The sequence below is a fragment of the Rhamphochromis longiceps genome, linkage group LG17, assembly GCF_057381845.1.
Source record: "Rhamphochromis longiceps isolate RC_006_pf linkage group LG17, R_longiceps_female_GT1.1, whole genome shotgun sequence".
Taxonomy (NCBI): Eukaryota; Metazoa; Chordata; class Actinopteri; order Cichliformes; family Cichlidae; genus Rhamphochromis; species Rhamphochromis longiceps.
In genome coordinates this window covers 29,950,543-29,975,866 of record NC_140573.1, presented here as the reverse complement: position 1 = coordinate 29,975,866, position 25,324 = coordinate 29,950,543, and the positions used below count along the sequence as shown (strand labels likewise).

At 41.2% G+C, this 25,324-nt stretch overlaps 1 protein-coding gene across 1 annotated transcript in view; it reads left to right on the top strand.

The window, feature by feature from the left end:
• The window catches only part of snd1 (staphylococcal nuclease and tudor domain containing 1), a 179,761-nt gene extending 155,141 nt beyond the window's left edge, over positions 1 to 24,620 (top strand). The window contains exons 20-24 of the mRNA XM_085386845.1: positions 1,428 to 1,497; positions 4,338 to 4,451; positions 8,743 to 8,946; positions 20,865 to 20,909; positions 23,586 to 24,620. Of these exons, the coding sequence (XP_085242971.1) occupies positions 1,428 to 1,497; positions 4,338 to 4,451; positions 8,743 to 8,946; positions 20,865 to 20,909; positions 23,586 to 23,651 (499 nt within the window). The 3' untranslated portion in view covers positions 23,652 to 24,620. The remainder of the gene's footprint in view (positions 1 to 1,427; positions 1,498 to 4,337; positions 4,452 to 8,742; positions 8,947 to 20,864; positions 20,910 to 23,585) is intronic.
• Positions 24,621 to 25,324: the final 704 nt, after the last annotated feature.

The window sequence follows — 25,324 nt, the reverse complement described above, 5'->3', positions numbered from 1 at the left end:
TGTAATTAGTTCAATGCCACTGCTTTGGCCCTTCAGAATCAGCAGTAGCTTGACAGTAGCTCACATACACACTTCTTCATCATCTCCTCACTGGATGTTCGTAGTTTACAGATGGTTATGGGACAGATAGAAGTCACAGTGATCGAGGGAGGGAGAGGGAGTCTGTCAAGAAGGTGACGGTGAAAAAAGACCACAAAACTGATTAAAAACCAAATGTTCCCCCAACCCAGGTGCTGTCCTTTCGTTCTTCCATCCCTCCTTCCATCTTCCTGTCCTGTTTTTTCGGGGCAGGGCTCAAATTTATAGCAAACCATCTGCTGTAAACCTTTCACTTCTTTAACCTGTTTTTTGTGGAAAAAAGTCTGTCAGGAACCCCACTTTAGGTGGAAAATATCTGATATCTTTGTCATTTTTTATTATTTATCAGCAAGCTAATTACATTCATTGTTCTCTGTATCCGTATCGAAGTATTTTGTGATGCATGCGGAATGTCCTCCTTTCATTCGGGGAGTAATTAGAAATTTGTCGCCTTACAAGGCCTCTCGGAATACCACAGAGTCAAAGTGAATTGGGGGAAAAAAGAGCGAATAAGAAAAACTGTTCATTAGTCACTCGTCACTTTGTCTTTTGCTCTTCTCATTCCTGTTCTTTGTGCCCATTGCTGTTGTCTTCCTGTTAATCACTTATTCAGTTTTAACTTTGTGCTCTCGTTTCTGTCTTTGCCCATGTGGACCTAATTATTTGACTTTTTCCTGCTGTCCTTGGTGTGCAGCCAATTTTTCTTCCTCACGCTCATTTGTTAAAGTTAAGAGTCAGCGATGGTCAGATGAAACGACACAAGTGTGAGGGAAAACAAGTTCTTATGTTGCGTCTGTATGAATTGAAGAATTCACAGGAAGGATTTAGCCACTGTTGAGGCATTTTGTTGTTTTGTTTTCAAGGGTTTTTTTCCCCCCTTTAATTTAACCCTGATTAGTATGTCCTTGTAATAACAAGTTTATTTTCATTCGGATTGTCGGATACGCTTGAAAATATAACCGTTACAAAGTGAAACTGCTGGGTTTTTTGATTAGCACTAATGCACTGACGTTATTTGCTACAAGGCAAAAATAGGTTTAAATTTCTCTCTTTTATTGCATGGAGCCCCCCGTGCAATTCGCACAGCCCTGCTATGTCCTGATAGATCCCCTTTGTCCCACCTCACCCCGCCTCCTCTTCCACTCCTCTCCTCCGATCACAACAGACAGATCCTCCAACACATTCTCCCCAGGGAAATAAGCACAGAATCATTTACTCATCTCCTTTTCCTCTTGTGCCCTCTGTCTTCATCTGTTTCCCCTGTGCTGTATACTCTCTCTCTCTCTGCTCCCCGCTACCCCTTCCCTATGTCTCTCTCTCAATTATTTTTTATTTTTTTGCTGTTACAGGTACAGAGCCAGAGTGGAGAAAGTTGAGTCACCGGCAAAGGTCCATGTCTTCTACATTGACTATGGCAACGTGAGTAACTTTGTGACGATGAATTTGACTGACGTGTACATTCTTGTCTTTGTCCCTTAATGATGGATTATCATCATTAGAATATAAAACAAAGTGCTGGTGTTCAGGGCTCAAAACATATGCACAGTAGCAGTGCTTTTTCCTGGCCAAACCCAACAGCCAGAAGGAGTTTAGTAACTGAAGAGGGATTTTTTTCCCATTATTATCCATCTATTCAGTCACCAGTTGTTTGCTTGTTCCCATATTTATTCAGCTGGAGTTTTTCTTTTGATGTGACTGAAGCAGACTGCTTTTATTCATTCTGTAACTATGACAAAAACAGAGCTGCCCCCCTCTCTGAGGATTCTCATTCAGTGACTCCGTGATGACGAAGGCACTACATCCTCACATACGCGTTACAATTGCGTCTCTGCCCACGTGCGTACACATGCTTTCGCATCACCATACCACCAAGTGGCTCATTCAGCCAACCCCCACCCCCGCGACCACCCTGCGGAGTTTTCCCATGATGCAGTGGAGCGGCACAGTGTGTGACTGACCTCAGAGCAGGGGACACATCGAGGTTTGGTTGGCAGATGTGATGCATCCTGGCATGTTGCTGAAAGTGTGATTCTCCGAGGCTGACCCGGCACACAGAAAGGGGAAAAAAATCAAGCTGCTATGTACCTCATTCTTTGTAGTTTTGCGCCATTTCAGTTTGGGTCAATCTGGCCTTGATTTTTATGGCTCAGGCTATTAGCTGATAATGTTGCAACCTCGCTCGGGAACAGGTCAGTACCTGAATTATTATGTGATCATTAGAAAACACAGCAGAACACTTTTGGCATTTCATTTTTAAAGCCCGCGTTCAAAGTGCTGTCAAACCAGAATATGGCGGCGATAAATCTTAACATTTTAGCCATAATAAATGTTCAAGGTTTTCTCTGTCTAGACTGTACAGACCAGTGAACACATTAGCCTAAGATATGGGGGTCATTAAATTAACTCCCCACTTCTAACGGCCATATTTGTCTGACTTTCCACCACAGTGTAGCCTGTGGTGATCAGTGATTGGTTATTGCTCACGTGTGCCCTACCTGTGTTGATATATCAAGTTTAGTGCTTCATAACATTGACATACAGTGCATACTTTTAATTTTTATACATTTTTTAAAAAGATCTGGGAGCCAAGTCAAAGCACAGCACTGAACTAACAATCGGTATTGTGAACATGCATAAAACTGTTGTTTTTATGGACTTTTCTGTGACATTTTAAAGGGGACCTATTGTACTTGCTTTCTGTCATAGATGTATTGTTACATTAGTGGATGTTCATATTAAACATGGCCAAAGTTTTTAAATAATCTACAAGCAGTCACTGTGAGCCAAAACCTCAGGCTTCAGACAACTTATTATTACTTTTTGCTTTGGATGATGTCAGTGAGAGCAAATGCACTTAATAAAGATCTCCCACGCACAGCTCTGGCCCCACCGACCCACTCTTCAAACCTTTTGTTTCTGAAGGCTAGCCAATTAGGGGAAAGCTGGTTTAAAGGCAAGGGGAACAGAGGTAAAATGGCTTGTTTTACAATACTCCACTATAGTAGCTTAGAGTCGAGTTCAAGAATAGAAAATCTGGTTTTGGGAATGAATACAGCAGGTCCCATGTAATGTCAGTGCAAAACAAATGAATTCAACCTGAAATGCCTATCATAGGCACTTTAAAGATTCATTTTTGTGATTTGGTGTTGGAAGCATTTGTTGGTGACAATCAATTTGACATGTATTGCTTTCTTTACTCTTAGCTCGTAGCTAAACTAGAGAGCAAATCTAGTTTAAGCTACGTTCACGCTACATTTTGACCCTATGTGACCCATATCCAATCATGGTATGACAGTGTGAACGGCACAAATCCGATATGGGTCACTTTCGTATGTGGTACTGAATCCGATACATATCCGATGTTTTAGAAAGCGGCTGCTGTTTGAACGGTCAAGTCGCATTAAATCCGTCTTTTACGTCACTGACACAAGACAGACGCCAATTATCAGCTCTGGAGAAGTGCCCGAGAAGACATCGCGAACGCTTCCTGGCCATCCAGCGTAGATGTCAGTGAAACTGCTGGGAAGACAACGTTGGAGAAACGTGAACATTTTATTTATAGATTCTGACAGAAATCTGCAACTATCCTTTGAAGCCCTGCTCCTCTCTTAAACAGCAATAAGAATAATTATTAGGTTATTTACATTATTATGTAAATAACAAAATAACTTAAAGCAAAAATTGGGAAATGTAAAGTCCGAACTCTTTATATTAAGGGCCATCTATCAAACAATACTGTTTGCTCTGGGTCTAAACAGAGCGCGTTGTGTGTGACGTCTTCTTTTGCGCATGCGGGCCGCTTTGAGGGTTCGCACTAGGGCGCGTTTGCTGTCACATTTTATTTGTAGTGTGAACAAGCAGACACAAAAATCGGATTTGATCAAAAAATTGGAATTGAGCATTAAGACCTGCAGTGTACAGATGTACAGATGGCACAATTGATACAATATTATTTGAGAGATGGGGGCTGGAATGCCAGAAATTAATAAGCAGACAATGATAACAAGCTATGTTTTTTTGTGTGGGTCATATAGGTAACAGTTCACTATCTCAAAATGTGAAACTCATAAACAGTTTAAGGTTTAAAATCTGTACTGTTTGGAAATACCATTGAGGCTTCACTGATCCTGTAACTGACCTAATTTCTTAAAAAATGGAAATAAAACAAACTCCATTTTTATGTGATTGCAATTGATGGGGCAGCTTGTAATGAACTTGTTTTGTATTGATTGTTATTTTTGTCCTTCTTTCATATTCAGAGGGAAGTTGTGTCATCCACCCGTCTGGCTCCCATACCTCCGGCCTTCAGCACCAGGACCCTGCCAGTACAGGCCACCGAGTATACCTTCGCCTTCATCCAGGTCCCCCAGGACGTAAGTGCACAGACGAGCACGCGCGCAGAGCTGAGATATGTGTCGCAGCTGAAAGCTTCAAAATTAACTTTGAGATATCGGCTTCTTCAGTCTCATTTTCTGCCAGCGTTTGAAAGTCGACTTTCCTGGCAAGACATGACAACTGTTTGAGTTTCACTTATCACACGGGGCGATAAGTCTGCAACTGACAGACGGGGTTGAGTTGTCATTCCAGGCGAGTGTTAGTGAAAATTATGCTCATACATAATGCATATTGTACAAAGCAGACACAACAATGACAAACACCAAGTCATTGATTTACTTGTTTGCACCAGATTTGAATATAATTGGGTGCCCAGACATGGTTTTATTAACAGTTTGATAGGATGGATTTCGATATACACGCTGCTTCAGCAGCCCGAACTTTCTCATGTTACAGAGCGATTAAAAGCCTTCCAGTTGCTTTGTGTGTTTGTGTACTTGGACGTCCATCTGACCATCTGATAGCAGAGCACCAGTGCATTTTTTCTCCTCCACGGCACTAATCTTCTTGTTTACATCTGAGTGTGTTTTCTCAACCTCCAGTGACCACTGGTGTGTGTTTATGTCTCAGTATGTGTGTGAGTGACTGTGTTTTGCGCGTGTCATGGGGGGTCAACCGATTGGTAGCGTTTTGAGCGAGCAGCATCCCAAATAGAAATAAAACAGAAGCATGTTTTCGTTTGATATGTGCCCGATTGGCGCATTCGAGTGAGTGTTTACAGGGTTTGGATTTCACTTAACTCAGTGTGCGGAGCATTTGCGTGTTTTCACAAAATAATATGATCACACACATTTACAGTAAACAGAGTCTAAATGTTTAGGACGGCTGTGGAATCATTTTTACGGTCAGTTTAGAGGCTGTAGTCTGCGATGCACTATTAAATGCATTTGCATTTAATAGTGCATCGCAGATTATCAAATGCACTTAACAGTGTAAGCAAAAGAGGCTCCATTTATTCTAAAACATGGCAACCCTTTGAAGGAACTGTTTTGTTTTGTGCATCAGTGAGACAGCCTGTTGCGTTATACAGTCAAATTGCAAATTTGATATCATTATGTTTGAAAATGTAGCGTAAAGTATTTTTAATGGGCTTGTGAATGTGAGGAAACATAGCAGTCAAATAGCAGAGTATCAATCAAATCCACATCGGCACCCCCTTTAAAAACCACTGGATAGATTGGCACAGGGATGTCAAACATAAGGCCCGGGGGCGAAAATCAACCCACCAAATAGTCTAGTCTGGCCCAGTGGACATCTGATAAAAATACAGTTTACAATAAGTTTATAAATAAGTCTAAAATTTAAAGTTTTAGAGCTTTTCCTGCTGATGAAGACCTCTCACCAAAGTAACCTCATAATAGATAAATGATGAAAAAAAATGTTCACAGAAATAAAGAAAGAAAAAGAGATTATACAATGACAGGACGGTCTGTGCAATGAGCTAACAGATTCTTTTTTGTCATGTCACATATTTATTCCTCACAATTAAAGCTCAAAACAACATTTTTTTCCATTTAGAAATTTTTAAAAACAGACGTTGTGTGAAATTGATTTTTTTTTTTTTTTCATATATATTAAATTTTGTCAGGGATTAAATTTGTAGTTAAACTTGTTTATACTGTGGGCTGGACGTGGCCTACAGTATCAAATTTGTTTAATATCCCTGGCATCGTCAATATTTAAGCGTAACCTAATATATCGTTGGATGTGAAAACAGAATCACTTTCACTAAAAAGGAAGAAAAAGAAGAAAAAGTGCATGTGTTCACAAGCAGGTGGTACCAGGGTGCATGCTGTCACCTGTCTCATGAGTCAGTGATGAAGTGGCCCATCTGTTGATCCAGCCCAGGGGACAGAGGCATCACCTACACCTTACAGCCTGCAGACACACACACATACGCGCACAAAGCTAAACCACATGTTGGAGGTTGACATGCACCTTACCCCTCTCTGTCAGTCTGCATCTGTTCTTTCCTATTTCTCTTTTCATTTTCCTCTTCTCTTGTGTCCGCCATCTGTTTTTTCTGAAGCCTTTTACTACGTCACTCAAACTGACAGCACGTGACAGCCCACAACCCCTTTTGTACCACACCTTTGCTGCTGCACTTGAAAAAAGCTTGCTGCCTTTGTCTTGCAATCTGCAACCTGACACCTTTACACAAGATGTTCACCATCCCGAGTCATTCATTGTCAGTCGTATATCTTTCTTAACACAGTTCTGCCAGTAGCATAAGATCATTCTCCTGCCTCCTAATGCCTTTTCATATAGCGAAAATATCTTTGTAGGGGGGGAAATGCCAAGGTACACTCTCACTGTTCTGCTGTTATGAAGGAATAACACTTCTAACTTAAAGTTTTTATTTGGAAAGAGGCACAGCGTGTTATTTCCATGACATCTCACTCCAGCAGCATCTACCACACATTTATCAGTAATTAATCCAGTTTTCTCGTGTGCATCATGAACTCTCAGCTGCCTTGCCATTTTCTTTAGTTTGCCTTTTCAGCTAATTAAAACTTTTTTTGCTAAGACTGTTCTTGTAGAAAAGATGAACACCCAAGTTATTTCTTTTAACAAATGCCAGAAAGAAGCACTCCAACCAAAATAGCCACTTTCTAATGGTAGTGGCTTATAAACAAGCCTACTATTCCATCCAATTACTCAATCACGTACTAAACTGCATCGCTTACACTGGACTGCTATCGATCTCTTCTCATTAACAGATGTGCAAATTAAGCGGTGGAAAAAATACACTTTTTCTTTTTTTTGGGGGGGGGGAGCTAAAATTCCAAAGCAAAGCTCATTAGACAAAACTGTAGAACACCTGCTGACACTACGCATCTATTTTATTCTTTTCAAAATTTGCTTCAAAAAATTTTCGCAAAGAAGACAAATAATTTTTGCTTCAAAAAGAAAAAAGAAAAAAAAGGTGCTTTGTGCCGGGACAAGATGTAACATTATCTTGTCTGAGAAGTTTGGCTTGTGTTGTTTTTATTAAAAATTACATTTTCTTCATAGCATTTTAATATCGCTCAAAGCAAGTCATTTTAAAAAAGAAGTGTTTTGGTATCCGAATGTAAGCTGAGGTGCAAATGCAAACATTGTTGCCCTCAAGTGCTTCAGAAATGTCTGTTCTACACACAGTGGATGAGAGCGGGTCACTGAAAGGCACTCATTAATTTTGTATCGTCTCTTCACGAGTGTCAGTGCAATTCCTCTTCTATAGTAGTCTCTCTCTGCGTTTTTCCCTTTCCTCCTGTATCAGCTGTCTCTCTTATCTCCCTCACTCTCTTACTTTCTGACACACACTGACTCGCTCTTCCTCTTTTCCCCTCTCTCAATGTTGCCTCGAGCTTCCCTGCAGCGCCTGTGACAAGTTGGCCAGGGGGAGAGCGGGGACAAAAAAGGCCCTTAGTTTTGTGCCTAGAACAAGCTTCCCTGCTCACACACACGCACACACTCACACACACGCACATAACCCAAGGGCGGCTAGTTCGAAGGGGGTTGCCATGGAGACAAGACCAGGGCGAGAAAGAAGGGAAGCGAAGAGATGGATGGAGTAGGGGAGAGATGGATGATAGCCAGGGACTGATTTTTGTTTCTAAGTGTCTTCTTGCCTTTGAAGTTGTGGCTCCTTTTTTTTTTTTTTTTTCCCCCCCCCACCCCGATTGCTGGAGGACGTGAGGTCAGGATTGATCTGCAGCTGTTCCACCTCCTTCTCTACCATATGTTCAAACAAATGCTGGCCTTTCACATTTGAGAAGGTTAGGAATTAGAAGAGGTAACTACCTGAGGAATAAGAAGAAAGGAGAAGACGACTGATCTAGATGAGGAAAAGGTTCAATAGGAGTCTAACCGTAGATGCTTCAGACAGACTAAAGCCTCTTCAGCTGGTTGAGTAGATAACTGTCATTTGTATAACTGACATGAATGAGGTGGTGTTATTATTGTCCAGTAGGGTTTTTCCCCCCCATTTACCAGTGTTTGTTTCCAACAGAATGATGTTACAGTTTGGCTGGTGCACATCTACACTGCTTCAATCAGTCTCTAGATTGCATTTGTGAGCTATCAGTAGTGATAACCTACTTAATTATCTCTTTCATCTTTTTTTCTTTTATTTTCTCTGTCCCCTCTTATTCATTTCTTCTATTATCAACTCAATTTTCATTTTTTCACTCTTTAATCCAACATCCATTTCTACCCAATTGTTTCCCTCTTGCACCACCTTCCATTCCTTCCTCATCTTTTCTTAAAATCTTCTCGCTTCTTCAGGAGGACGCCCGTGCTGATGTGGTGGACTGCGTGGTGCGAGACATCCAGAACAGCCAGTGCCTGTTGAATGTGGAGTACTCGGGTGCCACCTGCCCACACGTCACAATACAGTTTGGGGACACCAAGGAGGACGTGGGCCTCGGCTTGGTCAAAGAGGGCTTAGTCATGGTGGATGTCCGTAAGGAGAAGCATCTGCAGAAGATGGTAAGTGAGGAGAGGAGATGTGATGCTGGTGACGCAAGCTCTCACTGTTAGATTAAAAAAAAAACAAATTCCTTGTTGTTTCTGTTGTTTCCATGCTGCTTCTCTCCCTTGGTGAATTGGCTGCTGTTATGTTTAGGCAACCAGACCTATTCTCAGTCTAAGTTAATTAGTCTTCTGGTCTCAACAGGGCCATAGATGTGGTAGTCGTGTAATTACATAGCTGATATTTATAGGTAGCGTTAAGATTTATAGTACTGCTGCTTTTATCAGTTCCACTACTGTAATGTTTGGGTTGAGTTTGTGTTTTGTTTTTAGACTTTTTTTTCTTCTTGTGGAAAATAAGACATTCATGATGTGTTAAACAGAGAGAACCTGAAAGAGCTTTGTTTGAAATCAAAAAGTTAAATCCGCCTCTGTTTGTGTGCAGTGAGCTGACGCGCTGAATGATACTCTGACCTTTTCACATTTGAATTTCTGAAAATACTTCTAGCCAAATAATCAGCTGACTAATGGTTCCTTTTAATTTTAGTTACCCATATTCAATGAGGTAGGCAGTTGAAAACTGCGTTTATCCACCTGGATGTAATTCACTAGGTGTTTCAACAGGCTGCTTGTTTTGCCAGTAAAGTTTAAATGTTTGTTTCTTCCTGCTGTAAAATCCCGCAGCATGTGAAACCGAAAGCCGCCTTCACCTCTCTAAAAAAGCTAGAACCATTCAAGATTGGGAATAGCAAAAACGCATCATCATTTCTCCATGGCTGACATCTGAACCACTTTTCAATAATACAGTCTTAAATAATTTAGCCCCTGTGCCTGTTTAAAACTAGTCCTTGCTGCCCATCTTTAATTGTTTCAATGCAGTTCAACTTTGCAAACAGCGGCCGACAGTTATTCATAGTTTGTGGTTTGGGTGAGATGTGAATTGTGTGTTTTTGCTTAAGATGAATTAACAGTTATGGACTGCCTCCCAGGAAACAAGGCATCGAGAGAAATATGATGTCACTGAATTTGGATCTCAGCAGTGTTCACTGTTGACAATAGTGCAAGTTTGTTGGACTGCAGTTTTAGATACACAGTGAATGTTTGGCGTTCTCACTGGCGAATGACCCGATTGCATATTATTTCACATTACGAGGTCTTTTGCTTCCTAGCAGTTAAGTAATCACCACGTTTTGGTGCTAGTTTGTCATGGAGAATTTCTCGATACATGAAAGCTAGTACTACACTGGAAGGCTGCAGATTTTCTAAATGTAAACACTGTGGCACAAAGGACTTAATGCTTATCTCATCTCACTTGTCAAACGCAAGTCTCGCAATACACATTAAAACACCTACACTTTGCCTCAGACGGTGGCCATTTTGTCAAACCACAAAGCATCACTCATGTGCTTTTCTCTCATTATGCTAATTCTCCTCGTAGACTCAAAGCCACTCTGTACATGAAAGATAAAGAAACATGGAGGATATTTATTCCTGCTGCAATTACTCCTTCTGCACAAGCGCAGAAGTCACTCTTATTTATTTCAAAATTAAAGCTCACAAAGGAACAGAGTAATGTGTCCACCAGAGTGTAATCGCTCATAAATATAATCAGATTCTATATTAATCTAAATTAGAAGCTACTGGGAAGAAGAGACTTGTCAACGCAGTGTTTCAAACAATTTATTTACTCTCCCATCCCGCCTTAGTCAATAAAGCACTGTGCATTGTTGTGAGAGTGTTTTGAACTCTGACCTCCCAAGAATAGCCAGCAGCCGTAATGCAGTCTCTGGTTAATGGTCCCTTTAGACAAAGGACGGTGATTAAAACCTCCCAGCAGTTCAACTAATAGGCTTATAGACTCCACAGATTTAGGTTTTGTTGGATCAAACAGTTCCTCTTTAGTATGCAACAGCTGTGCCTCCACATGCATTTGCCTCTTCTGTGCTGGCTTCAGACAAATATTTTGATGTGGAGAAAGCCTAACAAGCAGCAGTGTTGCCAAAGTGTTTACAAGTGTGTGTTAAGTAAAGCTCTACAGCTTTCTTGTTGATAATTCCACCCATCAAGTCGGCTTCCAAGCTCAAAGCCATCTTCCACATTCTCTTCTTCGTGAAAACAAACTCGAGTAGGATCAGACGACCTCTGAAACATCTAAACGTGGTGAATTGTGCGTCTGAGTCACACTATATGTGGGCTTATTTGCTAGACTTCTGTTTGTTGTTCTGCTCTTTATAGCATTATTAGAAATGATGAGCATCTATCGGTTTGTTGGGTGACAGAAAATCAACAATTGATTAAATGTCTTTGGTTGGCCATTTGTTTTGTTTTTTAGCCAAAAAGAATAACGTGTTAAGTAACCAAATATTGTGGAAATGAATTGATAATTAAAATATGAATGAGTTTTAGCCTGAAAGAGAACCATTAGTTTTTATAGTTTTAATCACAAATCAAAGCTGCTCAAAGTCAAACTGTTGTACAGTTCCCATTTCCCTCTTTCTTGTAGGCTGCTCAGGATGAATGTGTTCACCTTACTTTACATTTTGCTGCAGTGAACTTGGACTGTTGATGGAGAGTAATTTGTGTGCAAGGTGCATTGTGGCTGGGAGATTCATGAGCTCAACTGTGCCTGCTGCTAGCACGACAACAGAAAACGTTATCTTGAAGGTGCAATAGAGCCAAAAAAATGTACTAAAGTACAACTTCTTGGTGACCTCTGGATCATTCTTCCCCTATATAGAAATTCTCCCAAAGCTCAGTAGTGTAGTATCCAAGCATTCTTGCTTTGCACTCTGTGCTCTTTTACTCCTCCCTTCTGCCTTTTCATGCAGCTAGACTATCAGCCTCCTTGTAAAAATGACTTTTGTCCTTTCTATCTGTTCCATTTTGTCTCTGTTCTTTAGTCATTATCCATGCCTGGGCATTGGAACACGGTCATTGTAATCTGTACTCTAGTGCTAAAGCATTACGTAACAGATGGGCTGTAATGTTCACTGGCACTTCAGCAACCATTAATAGTCAGTCATAAGTGCACGGAAGGTTAACACCAGTCTTTGAGGATGGCAGTGTCGCAATAGAGCAAAAGCAGGAAGGAAAATTCATCCATTTGGGTCTTTATTTCTTTTTTCAAATACCTCTCTGCCTTAAGCCCTTCTTTAGTAGATGCTCACTATGCACACCATATGGACAGCTATCACATCTGCTGTATAGCAGTGTCATGAAAAGGTATAAACATTGTGAAAGTGTAGGTGAAATGATGATCATATACCAGCTGCTTCATCTTAAATCTCTAGTTCCACTTTAAAGGAAGGCGAGAAAGAGGAAATGGGAAAATCAGATGGAAGATACTGAGCCTAATTATGATCAATAGAAAGTTCTTAATAAAGAACTTACCCACTGATGTCCTTGGAAAATAAAGCACCAATTCATATAATATGAAAATGATCCAAAGCGACAGACTAACCTGAATCAGAACAGCTGTAAATATTTTAAACTGTTAACAACTGTTAATATTCACCCTCATAACATACTGGATGTGCGTAATCAAGAGATTTTAATCTCATAGTGTAATCTGTCACATGCATATGGCATATCATGTGTAGTCCATCTGCTCATGTGTTTTTATTAAGCTTTTATATTTAGATTATCTTTGTAGCTGTCTGTTCTTGGACTCTATCACTGTTCTGACATTTTAAATTCAGCTATAGAGCTCGACATTGTGCACGCTTCTGTGGTAACAAAGAGGTGTTTGTGTACTGCTGTGCTCTGACTGTTAGGTAAATTTGGCCACAGTTCGTAGAAGAAGCCAGCTGTACATGTTTTCATCAAATTAGTATCATTAATGAGCAGTAAAGCTGAACAGCCACGTTATGGTTGCCTTTGGTAGCAATATTTAGAGCGATGTGTCATTTGGTCTGATTGCCCCTGTTGGCAACTGCTGTCATTGAGATGAAGAAAATTTGTATCTCTTTACTTCAGTGTAAAATGGAGCATTTGTGTCATTTTCTCTGACAGTAAAAGTGTAGAGGGAAAAAGGCATCGGGATGCACGAGAAAACAATTTTCCATCCAGTTATAAACGCTTAAGAATGACAATGCTGTTCACGTTGGCAAACAAGAGATAATGAATGTTTGCCAAATGTCCTGTTGGAAGGTTCTGTGTACAAAGAAAGTGACTTTTTAAAAAAACACACATTTAGATCCTCTCTCATGCGCTAACCTGAGACTTGAACACAGACTTCAAGGCACAAGAGATATACTTAGCCAGCCTTAAATCGTCCTGGCACCATCAACTATCCACTCGCAGAAGGGCAGCTTTCCACACTGGTGCCCACTTAACAGACTTCTGTTTCTTTTTTCACCCTTTTTATTGTCTTTCTCAACTCACTGTTCACCTTATCTTTTTAGTTTTTTCCACTCCATCCCTTCTTTCTTGTTCCACACCTACGCAGTCCATTCCTCTGAATTCTTGTATATACCAGTGCCTCATTTCTGATTGTCATATTTCTCCCCATGTGTTCTGTTTTCAACTTTTAGTATATTTATGTTATCCTGGGCCCGAGCCATGTCATTTAGATGTCAATGGCGAGGTGCCTCATTTGGCTTTTGCTGATGTGCTGATTTGCATTTCGTCTTTCAGTGCTGTGTCATGATGAGCAAGAATCCCCGGGAATTATAGTGGAGAAGAGCTCAGATCAAACCTGCTGGTGGCCTCATAATGAGCTGTGATTCAAAATGCAGTTATGTGCAATTATTTGCAACTTACCTCAGATGTTTCTGTCCTTCAAACCCACACAAGGTCGATAATAATGCCCACAAGTTGCATGACAGATATATTATTTTCTTTCTACCTGATTGGGCGCACAAGTAATAAGTGCCTGGAGCAGATATTTTTAGCTACTGCACAGAACTTCACACTCGCACTTAATATTTCTTTATCCAAGTTGTAATGAGCCTGTCATGGCAGCTCAAGTGGAAGATGTCTGTGTGGTTAGGAGCGCTGTCGTTTGTGCTCTGCTGCTTTTCACCAGTGTTTTCTGTCAGCAGCTGCCAACAAATATGACTGATTCAAACTGTGGCGGGCCACGGTGCCGACTGTCTCACTCGGTCACCTCATCTAACCGAAGTCTGTGCTGGCCCCCAAAGTTCATTAGTGTTACAAGCTAATAATCTCCAGTTTACTAATTACAACTCATTTACAAATACGGAAGCGTCTGCCTTCACCACCATAATTATTATCAATCACCAACAGCCAAGCTGGAGTATCGACTTCGCTTCCACCTTGTTCCCCACAGAAAGGATTAAGATACCTTAACCTAATGTATATAAAGATGGAGAGAAGATCTTTACCTAAATGTTTTCGTGAGTGTGTCGGCAGAAGGTGGACTATTCAAAGTGAAAGCTATAATTACCAGGAACCCCTCAGGAAATATGGTTTTATTTTTTGCCTTTTATCTTCTTGCTCTGTATTCTTGCCGTATTCACACTGATGCTTTGCTTTTACCGTATGAATTTTGAGCAGCTGACTTTATAGTTGTGAAAAGCTTTGATGGCCCAGAAGAGACGCCTGTAAGCGGAAGCTCACATGATGTGAGGTTTGTTTATTCAGACTTTTTTTTTTTCCCTTTTCCTTACACAAAGGGCCTCTTGGGTAGTGTAGTTTTCTTACAACTTGCTATAGTCCCCAGTGTTAGCTAGTAGGACAGAATAATTGTGTTAATGGAGTTTGAAAATGTAGATAAAGAGGGAAATCAGGAAAGAGGGTCACACGTGCAGAGGGCTGCCTCCAGGGATCGCCTCTTCCATTTATCAAACCACGATTGCCCCTTTAGTCTCCAGTCAAGGGTCTCATGTGGTGAGCACCTCTGCTGCCATGCTGTTAAGGCACTGCTTTGGACATTGAAGATATGCCTCCTGGGAGTGTTGTTGCCTCTGTAGAGTAGGTTCTTTGTAACAAATTGAGGCCTGGTGGGCAAACCACGTTTCATGTAACACTGTTCCCCAAGAACAGGAGTCACATATGTAGCTGTCCCTCATGTATTTGACATGGAGGAAAGGAGGAAAACAATAGTAAAACACACAAGTGCAAACCTGGGTGATGAATACCAAAGATAAATAGTAATGTAGTAAAATTTGTGTTTGTGAAATTGTAATAAAAATGCCAATAAGATTAAACGAAGAATAACAAAAAATAGCAGGTTGGAGTTTGTGTGGCCGAGTACAGAAAGTAGGTACCCCACAGTGTATCAGATTTCCGCCGCCTCCGCCCCCAACCCAAAAAGTCGTCACCGTGTCATTTATAAATGGCTTTTAGCCATATCCAGTCCACCAGTTGACTGATTTTTCAGGTTGATGCCCTCGCTTTTCAACCCCCAACGCCTGTCACAGCCCATCAAGAGCCTCTTCATCCCCCCAAAACCCACAGGGCACACATAAACACCCCCCCACTGAGTGTCACGGGTGTGTTACAGCATAACCGCGCTCCACCAATGGCTCAATACCTAATTTACAAGTAGAGTTAGAGATGGGGCCTTTTAATGGACATTTTCTGCTCCCCGTTATTGACTGCATACACACTAGCATGCACTTTCCTCCCCTGCTGGCACTGCTCTGAGGGTCTTTTTTTTTTTTTTTTTTTTGTACATGTCCTAACTGACACGCGCCACTTCACAGATGCCATTCCTTCTGCAGATGTGTACACACACACACACACACACTGTTACGCGCCATCCTCCCTCCTAAGACCCCGGGGTGAGTACAGGAGGGGAGCAGAGGCACCAGGCTGTTTTAATTTATTCTGTTTTGTGATATATAAAATATAAAATAAAATGGTACTGGAGAAGAGCAAAATGTTCTTGCACAACTTTTATGAGAGTAAATTTGCACGTTAGGGTGAGATGCAGTGGTGTTATTGCATATTTACAAGAGCAGTTCCTTCCAGAACATCTGGGTGAGCACTAGACACTGTTTGCATTTGCATTTGTTGTATGTGCTGGGGGTACACGAATGTGTCCTCTTTAACTCCACGAACCTACGCTGGTGGGCTTGTCATGCCACGTTCCCAACAAAGCATCTGATCTCATCCGACAGCCATGCTGGGGGGACCAGCATGTAACAGGACGTAGTCTTAGTTTGCAGCAGACAGGGGCAATGACACTCATGCACTCGATGGAAAGGAAAGCGGTGTGCTGTGATTTCTAACACGAGATAAAACGATGGGTCATCGCAAAATGGAGTTTTGCTAATTTCATTTTATCTCGATTATCAGGTTTTAATAAGTGTTGCAGGCCAACAAGGGTAGTCTGGTAGCTCATTATTTGGCACTGTTGCCTCATAGCATGAGGGACCTAAGTTAAATACCCAGCTGGGTTATGTCTACTTCAGAAGCTTCAATTTCTCCTGCTTAGTTAATGCCAGAGCATTCACGGAAAAGACAGGATTTGAATCTGAAGAGTTTCACTTTGTGGGCAAAATAAACAAATAAGCCAACAAAAATAGTTAATTGTAAGCGTTTGATCATTTGTGCAGCCCTAGTAGAAAGTAAAGAAAGGATTAGGAGAAATAAAAGCCACACACAAAAAATTAATTGCCAGACATTGTAGATCTACTTTGTTTTACATCCATTATTAAGAAAATAAATAAAAAATCTGATTCAGTGTCTTTCTATCTTGTCTTTACATAAGCACCACTGTATTCCTTCAGTCCTGACACATGACAAACCTTCAAGGAGTCCCTCCCTTGTTAGCTATGCGTGGACATGTTGATTGAAAGATGTCTCATAGGACAGTCCATTGCTTAACAGAGCATTCTCAACTGGAAACACCCTGAGCTGCGGACATGAAAGCTATTATTTTCTGGAAGAAGCTCTGACGACGATTCGTCTGCTGCAGAGTTTTTTGTTTGCAGTGTAGTCAAAAGGAGGCTGTGATGGCAGGCGGGGGGGACATGAAACAAGACGAAATAAGGATTGATAGAGTGGGATGAAAAAAAACGAGCAAAGCAGCAACAAAGAAATAGTGACAAAAGGCTGTTAGTGGCAGTTTTTATGTTGGAGTTTGACTGCATGTGTCTGAGAGGCTGTGCGCCTGATCATCATTGCTGCTAATGAGAAAAGTGCAACATGCACAGAGGACACGCCTCATTGTTCCCTTTCCACTCGGGTGGTTTTTAAGTCCTGTGACATCCCATATCGTCAGCGAGGACCACGTGAACACAACCGGGCACCGAAACGTCGATTAGTCACTTGTTTTTCATACACACGCCATCCAAAAATCTGACTAAATCTGGTTTTACTTTAGCATTTTCACGTGCTGTGAAATTCAAAGTCGACGCAGCTCACCTACGCACCAGACGTGCACAACCTGTCACAAAAGTGCCGCGTTAGCGCTCGCTCCGATCCACCACTTTCACACCGCATTTAGCAGAACACCACCTGGGCATGGCATGCTGGCCAGTGCGGGGAAATGCACGGTCTCCCTCCCTCGCTGCCTCTCTCACTCTCGCAGATTCACAGCCAGTCAGATACACAGATTAGTGCCAAACCGCCAGACCGACACCACCTGTCGTTCATCTTACGAGAAGCATCACACTTACACAAAGTCTCCCACCAAGTCTTGCGTGAGAAAGTTACCTGCATACATTAACGCTGAGTCAAAAACGTATTTTCAGATCCTTCCCCTTTGGTGCGAATGCGAGTATCAGATAGATGTTTTTAGTCTCAGTCTTTTACAGTAGAACTTTCTTGTTGCAAGTAATTGCAAAGAATGAAATCACATGCATTCAGGAGCACTCCCACGTACGCTGCAGCCTCCTTAGCCAACAACATATTCTCTGGTGCCAGCATCCATAGCCACTGCTCACCGTTAATGGCATCTGTCTGGCATATGGGAGCTCTGTAGGGTCATCCAGACAAGCTCACTGTCGCCCGCAGCCTTCAGCTACCTGAACCCTCTACAAACTCTGCATTTTCTTTCCTTTTCTTATTGGACTTCTTTACTTTACGTGCACATTATTTTACTTATTCTACCTCCCTGCCATCATTTCCACATTTCCCTTCCTCCTCCATCTATATGATGACACCCTTGTTTGCTATAAAGATAAATATTCCCTTTCTTTGCCTCTCCAGACGAGTTTTACATGAGCCATTGTGCCTCTCTACTGGAGCCAATAGAAAAGCTATGAAAAGAAGGATCCGGGACAGGATACGTGCAGCCGTTCGAAATCCAAAGTCTGTCATCATTTGTGTTCAGTGAAGTGAAGTGAGGGGAACAGTGAAAGATGAGGGTGAGCCAGGAAAGGCACCCTCCCGACCACTGTACAAAGAGGCCCACCATGATCATTTCAGTATGGCAGCATATCATCTGTGCATATTGTGCTGTAGTGCTCTTGACTTTGCATCTTTCACAGAATACTTAGCATTTGGATTCAGCCTCTCAGCTCTATGGAGTTTGGAAAAAGTGCAGATGGAATACATTTCCTCTAAAGTTGAGCTCTTTTTGGGGTTTGCCATTTGTCCTCACAAATGCAATTCTCTCTTTTGTGTTTATATATTGCCTAATCTACTTTGGCGCGTATGAGACCCTCTTCCCCATCATGTTAGCTTCCCCTAGCTGTCCAAGTGTTGCACTGGGAAAGACTGCTGTGAGCACTGAGAGCTCTCCTCCAAAGCCCAAATGGCATCACTGGCCTTTTGTGTCTGTGAAATATCTTCGGCTGGGTCTTCCATATGGTGACATCTGCCTGATGGGACCAAGATGCCAGATCCCAATGCCTTCCAAAAACAAAAAAAATCTCTCCTTTAGCTGGCTTTGACGGATGACTTGTGCAGCCACAGCACTTTCCTCAGCCGCTCACTTACATGTGCACGCGCTCACACAGACAGACAGGTCTGTTATCTTGGCTGTGCCATATGCAGCGCAGCTATCAAATCAACCTATGTGCACAAGCTAGCTAAGCAATTAAACTCCAGAGCCTCATCCACACTCGACTGTTTTAACATCTGGCATCCTTGTTCTAGATGTGTATGTGCCAACCAGCTCTTCTGCTCTTATAATCGCCTTCAAAACATGCTGAAAAACGGAGTCTTTTATGTGGAAATACAATGACTTCTCTTTCAATTGACTTTTGATTTCTTTGTGTTCTTTCATTTAAGTTGTTTTCTTTTTACTGTCATGGTTATGTCTGCCACTATGTCAGAAAAGACAGGAATGAACAAATTCATGCATGCATCGTACAGATAGTGCTTATTCGGTAGATGTGGTGCAACCTCTTATTTGTGTTTGTGTACCTCGTGCATAATTTTATCCAATATTGTGAGTGGTGGAGGACATCTCGTTCCAGGGGTCTGTTCCTTGAGCTAAGCAAACTGGCTCTCTATCCCCCCCCCCCCCCATGACTCATCACTGGTTCATTCAATGAGGCTAAATGGCTGTTCTAGCAGAAGCAGTCAATATGCTCAACACTGCACATTGGTTTGCTCTTCTCTCCTCCAACTCCTGTATAATCCTCTCCATACTCTCAATATGTGCATATTACCTTTGAGTAGATGTTTTTAAAGCAGCACTTCTATTGAGCAAATGGATAGCGTGGAAAGAGTTTCTATATACAGTATGTGGCAGAACTATCTGGGGACTTTACAGCTTGAATAATACTTTAAACTTGTACTCTTTGTTTTTATTTCATATTAGTTTTATTTATCACAGATTAGAAAGTTTAGATTTAAAGATTTTATCAAAAAAATACACCCTGAGATGGCACATGCTCAAGTTTCTAGCCTAGACTCAGTTGCTTTACCATAATGTCATAGCTTAATTCCGCTTTTTAAGGCATCGGGTTTTAGCATTTAAGTTCATTTGCAGACTTTGATAGTTCATTGTTGCATAGCCTTTGGTGAATAAACATCAGGTTGGCTGTATTTGCTATTTACAAGTTGATTCAATGTTATCTCTTGGCTCTAAGTTGAGATAACAAATAATTATGATTACTTGATACCTTTTCATCTTTTTTTTTTTTTTTAAAGAAAACAGCAGATCTGTATCTTCGGTTCCTTTTTACACTATTGTATGTTTCTAATTAGCTGAATTGATTTTGCGCTTCTGGTTGAGAAAAAGCTCGATTCAACTAAACCTGCCGGAGCCTATCGGAGAGTCAGTGAGTGAGGCTGTCGTTACAAAGTGCCGTGCAGTGTTGTTTTTATAGTTGTAGCTGATTAATTGCACAGCACCTACAGTATCCGTTACAATGCTTTTTGTTTAGCAAACAGTTGCTATAGTTAGCTATACAGTACTGCTCATAGCTGACTCTTTCCTTGTTAGTTTTCACTGTTCCACAACCTTACTGTAAAAACAAAACAAAAACAAGACAACTGGTTTTGTACAAAAAGAGGAAAAAAACACCAAAGGAGAACACCTTGAAGGTGTCTTACAAATGCACTTGTTTAAAAAAAAAAATCTTCTGCACACCATCGACGTGTTGGCCCAAGGCTGGAAGGCATGAGTATGAGAGTCACTCTTATCTTGAGTGACTTAGCATGAAGTGATGCCACTCCCATTGGTGGATTAACTCAGTTACAGAAAGCGTTGCACTGGAACATGACGTCGGGAGCTCCGTGTGCTTCCTTTGCATGTTTGTGTGATCTGCATCGCCCGCAGTAGCATAACCACTTTGTGTCTGCGTGTTGTTTCGATCTCGTTGATCTTCAGAGAACATTGCGCTCCTTCCATCTAGTGCTGAAGGGGAGGGTGAGCGAGTACCCTTCTTTATAAAAAGTGAACTTTGTGCAAAAAAAAAAAAAAAACTTGTAAATTTCCATGTATGCAGGTAAAATAAATGTCTCAGGGGCAGAACAGGTTGAAAGGATGCATTGATTCACCTTAATCCTTTAAAATCCGACGGGTGACGCAGGGATGTGATATGCTAATGACTTGTCTCTTTCTGCCTCAGGTGACAGAGTACCTGAACAGTCAAGAATCTGCCAAGAGTGCCAGGGTAAGTCACTTCATCCCAGCCACCATCTTATTGTCTGTCGTTTTCTATTTCTTTTTCCACTTTTCCGTCGCCTCCTCCTGTAGTTTGTCTGCCTCTTTGAGAAATCTACTGATGCCAAAACAAGAATACATTACAACACTAATTACTCTCCCTTGGAAACTATCAGAGAGAAAGTGTATCCTCTCCTCGCTGCTTTTTCTCTTTCTCAAGATGTCACACATTACATTGGCAGTCCGCATTGTCCCATATGGACTGCTGCCCACAGTCTGTGCAGGTCCGTTCTTTGAAAGTAGGGGGTGGGGATTTGTGCAAAAGAGTGCAGTGGGGATAGTGAGGAAGGAATGAATAGGATTTAGGGTCTAGCACACTGGGCTCTCATGTTGGAATGAGTCGAGTCGGAGTTTTGACATAACAATCCGCCGCAAATGTATTTATTCTGTGACCAGTAAACTGTGCGGCCAGCCAAGTGAAACTGGCAGCAAAAGATTGGAAAGGAACCCAGGAAATGTAAAAACAATAAGTGCTTTCAGACCAGAGAGTTCTAGGGACTAGTTGGTGGGGGGTTACAATTTAATGTGTAGTGCTATCTCGCGCTATGTGTAGCACAGATGGACGGGGAGGGCTGCGAGAGTCCAGCTCTCCAGACGCACTGCGAGTGCCATTGTTTACTTTCTCGTAATACTGTTTCAATTTCTTTTTCTCTATACATCGCTTCACTGTGTGTGGGGTTCCTTAGGTAGTGAGTGGAAATGGGATTTTCACTTAGAGTGAACATCATATTGAACTTCCTCCTTCACATATAAAGCCTGGAAACCATTGATGGTTCATTTCTGTGTTTTGTTGTGTTGTGTTTTTTTCCCCCCTTACACAGCTGATGTTTAGACTTCATAACATGTCCAAATTGCCACACTTGTGTCTAGGTCAAGTGCTGTATACGCTCAAAGGTTCCTTTTCTACTGAAGTTTCTACTTCCTCCATTCCAAAAGCATCTGTGTACTGATGATATCATAAATATGCACAAGAAACTAGAAAGTCGTTGCCTTTTTTTGGCAATAATGAACTAAAACATATTCATCCTGCTGCTTTTAAAAGTCACCAGTGCACTATATATGACTCGTTCCTCCATAAGAGTGATGACCTGCCCTGTACCTTAATGCATATATATCAGCACATCAAAGATATATGTGGTTTGACGATTATTTGGACAGTTTGCACAGGCGGAGACCACCGTCACTAATCTCTGAAGCGCACTGGGTCATTTTGTTCTATAAGCAGGCCTGAAATATTCAGAAAAGAGCTTCTATGGTTTCTCCTAGTAAGTTATTTTTAAGGATTAAAGAGTTTAAACTACATTACCCAACTTCTTCAGGAAATCTGAATCCTGATCCTTTAAAACATAAATAAATAGAAGCCACTTGAACCTCGTCTCTTGTGACAAGGGGTCGTCCCAGCGGTTAGCGCCGCACGTTTTTCAACAGATGCCCTTCCTGACACAACCGCAAAGGGGATTAGTGTCTTTAGCTTGACTTGAACCATCAACCCTTTCACTTGTCAAACACGGCTCTACGGGGCCATCCTTTAAAAGAAAAATAAACTGATTTTTAGTAGCAGGACAGAGATGTGAACAATTGGACACATTTATGGTTATGGTCTTTATGTTGAGGAGTAACAAAAAAAAGACATTATGTAAAAATAATAGAGGAGTAATAAAGGTCTGTTCAGATAAGTCCTGTTGACAAGGGCTGAAACCTGGAGACTTTGACAGGATCGTACAAAAAAGAAAAAGCCTTTCACAAGAGCCCCAGGAGCATGCAATAGACACTTGGATGTCGCTTTGTTTACTCTTGTGAAGCATGATGGCTCTACATTCTAAAAGAATCAGTCCCTCCTGTGCCGCTTTAGCTACCCGGCGGTTATACAGCATGTCCAGACAATGAGTCAGTCAGAGGTGGAATTGACTGTAATCACAATCGGAGTTACTGCCATGTTTTCAGGGTGTCAGGGAGGAGCAGGAAAAAAAGGCAGCGGAGTGCGAAACGGGGAAACGGCTTCATTCATTTCATTCATCCTAATAACTACTGCTAATTAGCACAGTCGCTAATTAGGTATGAATCACAGCATTAACAGCTGAACGCGCATGCTTCTGAGAGCCATAAAAGGAGCATCCCAGACAGCAGACCTGCACATATACACACAAACACCTCCAGACCGGACGGCTTCTACGGCTTTTAAAAAGGCAGTAACTAACTGGGTGCTGTTCCAAAGTGCGCACACTCTTTGCCAACCACGTCGCGGTAAAGCCGACATTCAGGCAAACGAGATGGTTTATGGGGCAGTGCAGGATTGTCAGTGTAATGGAATAGGAGAAGTAATAGACGTGGTGGCGTTTGAGGCACTGCGAACCTCCTGGATACGCAGGTCCGATTAAATGGTGATGGAGATGATGATGATGCTGGCTCTTCGCACTGGTCTGTGAAAGCACTGAGCTCTCTCTGTGTGTTGCACTGTAGCTCTCTCTTCCCTTTAGCTTCTTTTTCTTTTTTCTTGTCCATTTAACATGCAATGTGCTGGAGAGGTTATTGGAAGTTCCATTCAAAGCAATGGGGCATTTTCACCACATTGTGCAGTTATCTGTGTCAGTATGGTCAATGAGATCTGTCTCTGTCCTCCCATCAGCTCAACATTTGGCGCTATGGAGACTTCCGTGCCGACGACGCAGACGAGTTTGGTTACAGCCGTTAAAGAAAGGAAAGATAAAAGAAGATGCACAAAAAAGAGAACAGACCATCCATTAAACACCATTCCAAAGACCAACGTGGACGGCAAGTGATGCTTTGGACAGAAGACGAACTAAACAACAAGCTCGCGACTCACTCTTCCCTCATATTTAGCATTTCAACCCTCCCATCTGGCTTTTCTTCTTCTCTTACATCTTGTCCTCCTGCTAGCCCCAGTAGCTCCATATAGAGCATGCTAGCAAAGCTATAAGAAAAAAATAATTATCATGCAAGAATCACTTTCCTTTCGTCCTTTAGTTTCCCTAATCAGCGCCTGCACTATTGCCGGTCCGTTATTTGCCACACTATCCTCTCAGCAGTACCTGTGTGAATGATAATAAGTGATGCCTACGTATGTGTTTCAGCCAGTCATCGACTTTGCTCTCTGACACTCTAGCCCAAGCCCTGCTTTCCTCTTTACTCGGAAGGGAACGTCTGTTTCGCAGGAAAAAGCTCAATTTTTTTAATCTTTGTTTTTTTAAGCAACAAATGCTTCCCTAATGAATTTCTTGTAAATGTGAGGATATGTTGAAAGGTGTATATTGCTTTGTTTTAGAAAAGTGCTGTAGGTGAAGCCACACAGACTTGAAAAGAAAAAAACAAACAAACAAAAAAAAAAAAGGATGAATTATTTTTGTCTTCAGTGTATATCTGTGTGATTATGACATTTGCAGATGTTTTTGTGGGGAGTGTTTCGTCGTTTATTCACTGTCACACTTTTATGACCAGTAAATATCGATGCCTTCACGTGGCATTTTATCATCTCTTCTTCTGTAAAGTTTACATTCTGATAACGGTAATGATCCTGTCTCTGGCAGTCTCTTCTCTTCCTGTCTCTGTATGCCATGGCAGATACAGTGTTTGAATTTGTTTCCACATAATGGACCTTTGCATTCTATTAAAAATCTGATGAATAAAAAATAAGCAAATTAAACGTGGGTTTTTGTTATGTTTTCCTCAAATAAAAATGAAAGAATGCGAAAATGCAACCTGAAACAAAGTCCTTTAGACATAAAGCTCAGGATTTCAGGTTTTTTTATGAAACACTTGTGCCAAAATTTAAGAGCACTTCAATGCAGATAAAAGGTTTTGTTTCCTGTAAAACACCACTTTCACTAAAAGCTTGACAGTTTGGGGTTTTTTAATTTCTTTTTTTAACCACAAAATTTGCAATTAGCGATGCTAATTTGTCTAAGCTTGAGCTTGTTTAACATTCACCTCCAAAATCTTTCAAATGTATCACTTCCTGCTCAGCTACTGCTAACAAACGGGCTGTAAAATCAACTGTTTTCACTTAAAAGTTTAAAGTTTATGTAAGTCGTGCAGAAGCACAGCTACTGAATTTACATGAAGTGATTTTTTTTTAAGTACAGGTTTGAAGTGTTTCCTGCCCGTTTAAAAACAAAAAACAATTCTCAAAAATAATTTTTAAACTAAAACCTTTTCGTGCACTGGATTGGATCCATCCCATTGGCTGAAACAAAATATATCTGTATTGGAAGAGAATTTGTAGCCTCTTTGCGACAACAGTCCAATTTGAAGATTTATCTACAATCAAGGCCAAAGTTATTTTTTTTATCCTTTTAAAATGTTTTATTTTACTTTCATTATTTTTATTCTTCTTCATTATTGAACATG